Here is a 1128-nt window from a genome sequence, read left to right on the forward strand (position 1 = left end):
TAATGCAGAGAGCTCTCAGTGTGTGCAGAGCAGGCAGGGAGGTGGGGGTGGCAATGGGGTGCAGGCTGTGGTGCCAGGACTCTCGGGCACTCACGTTTTTCTTGTCATCCTGCCCTTTCTTGCGCTCCTTGTTGGCCATAATGACGCCTGTCCGCAGGGTCTCGAACACGGGGTCGCTCCTGTTGGCTGCCGCTGGGGCACAGGCATGGTGAGAGGGGTTCAGCTCCAGGACACGAGGAGATGGGGCACCCCAGCGTGGGGTCAGTACTTACAGAGCAGCTCCTTGACGCAGGCGTACTGCTGGTCGCTGTAGAGGGGCGAGCTGTATGCCCGGCGAAACCCCGGGGGCTGGAAGGAAAGAGGAGGTCAGAGCATCAACCACCACCCAGAACTGTGGGCCCTCCTGTGAGAGCTGAGGGGGGAGTGGGTGGATGCTGGGCACCCAGAGGGTGCAGGGGGGTGATGCCTGGGTTCCCCCCTCAGAGACAGGAGGAGAGGTGGGTCATGGCATCTGGGTCATGCCCACGGGGACCGAGCCAGATGCTCCCTGCCGTGGGGCCTTGGTCTTCCCTGCAAGGAGGTGCCCAAGGCCGGTGGGAACACTCACGATTTTGCCGAAGCAGCGCTGCATCTCCACGTAGGACTGGCAGTGGTGGTGGATGTTGGTTTTGCAGTTCTTGCACCTCAGGCCAAATTTGTTGTTGACTGGAGGTGGGAGGGGTGGAAAGGAAAGGCAATGTGACACTGCATCCATGGGGACAGCTGGGCTGAGCCCTCGCCAGCCTTGGTCCCCAGCCCTCGCCCAGACCGTGGCCCCCAGCCCCAGCACCCTCAGGACTCACGGACAATCATGCGGGCACAAACATCACAGAACTTGGGCTTTTTGAAGTAATGATCTTTGAACTTGTGGGGTTTGTCATTGACAAGTTTCTGGGGCTCAGGAGGGGGCTCAGGCTCCTCCTCCTCTTCCTCCTCTTCCTCCTCCTCATAGATGTAGTAGATGGGTCCCCCTGAGGGGCTGACCAGCTCCCCATTGGGCTGTGGCTCTGGCGCCGTCTCCTCCTTGGGCTTTCGCTGGAAAAGTTGCTTCAGCTTCTGTAGCTGCTGGGGCAGGAGAGGACACATCGC

General features: G+C 60.8%; 1 protein-coding gene across 1 annotated transcript in view; it reads right to left on the bottom strand.

Moving 5' to 3' along the window:
* STAC3 (SH3 and cysteine rich domain 3) overlaps window positions 1-1128 on the bottom strand; it is a 3436-nt gene that overhangs the window by 1878 nt on the left and 430 nt on the right. The window contains exons 2-5 of the mRNA XM_009699981.1: window positions 843-1104; window positions 608-705; window positions 273-348; window positions 91-192 (exon numbers count right to left, since the gene is read on the bottom strand). Of these exons, the coding sequence (XP_009698283.1) occupies window positions 91-192; window positions 273-348; window positions 608-705; window positions 843-1104 (538 nt within the window). The remainder of the gene's footprint in view (window positions 1-90; window positions 193-272; window positions 349-607; window positions 706-842; window positions 1105-1128) is intronic.

This window comes from Cariama cristata, unplaced genomic scaffold (genome assembly GCF_000690535.1).
Source record: "Cariama cristata isolate BGI_N322 unplaced genomic scaffold, ASM69053v1 scaffold14155, whole genome shotgun sequence".
NCBI lineage: Eukaryota > Metazoa > Chordata > Aves > Cariamiformes > Cariamidae > Cariama > Cariama cristata.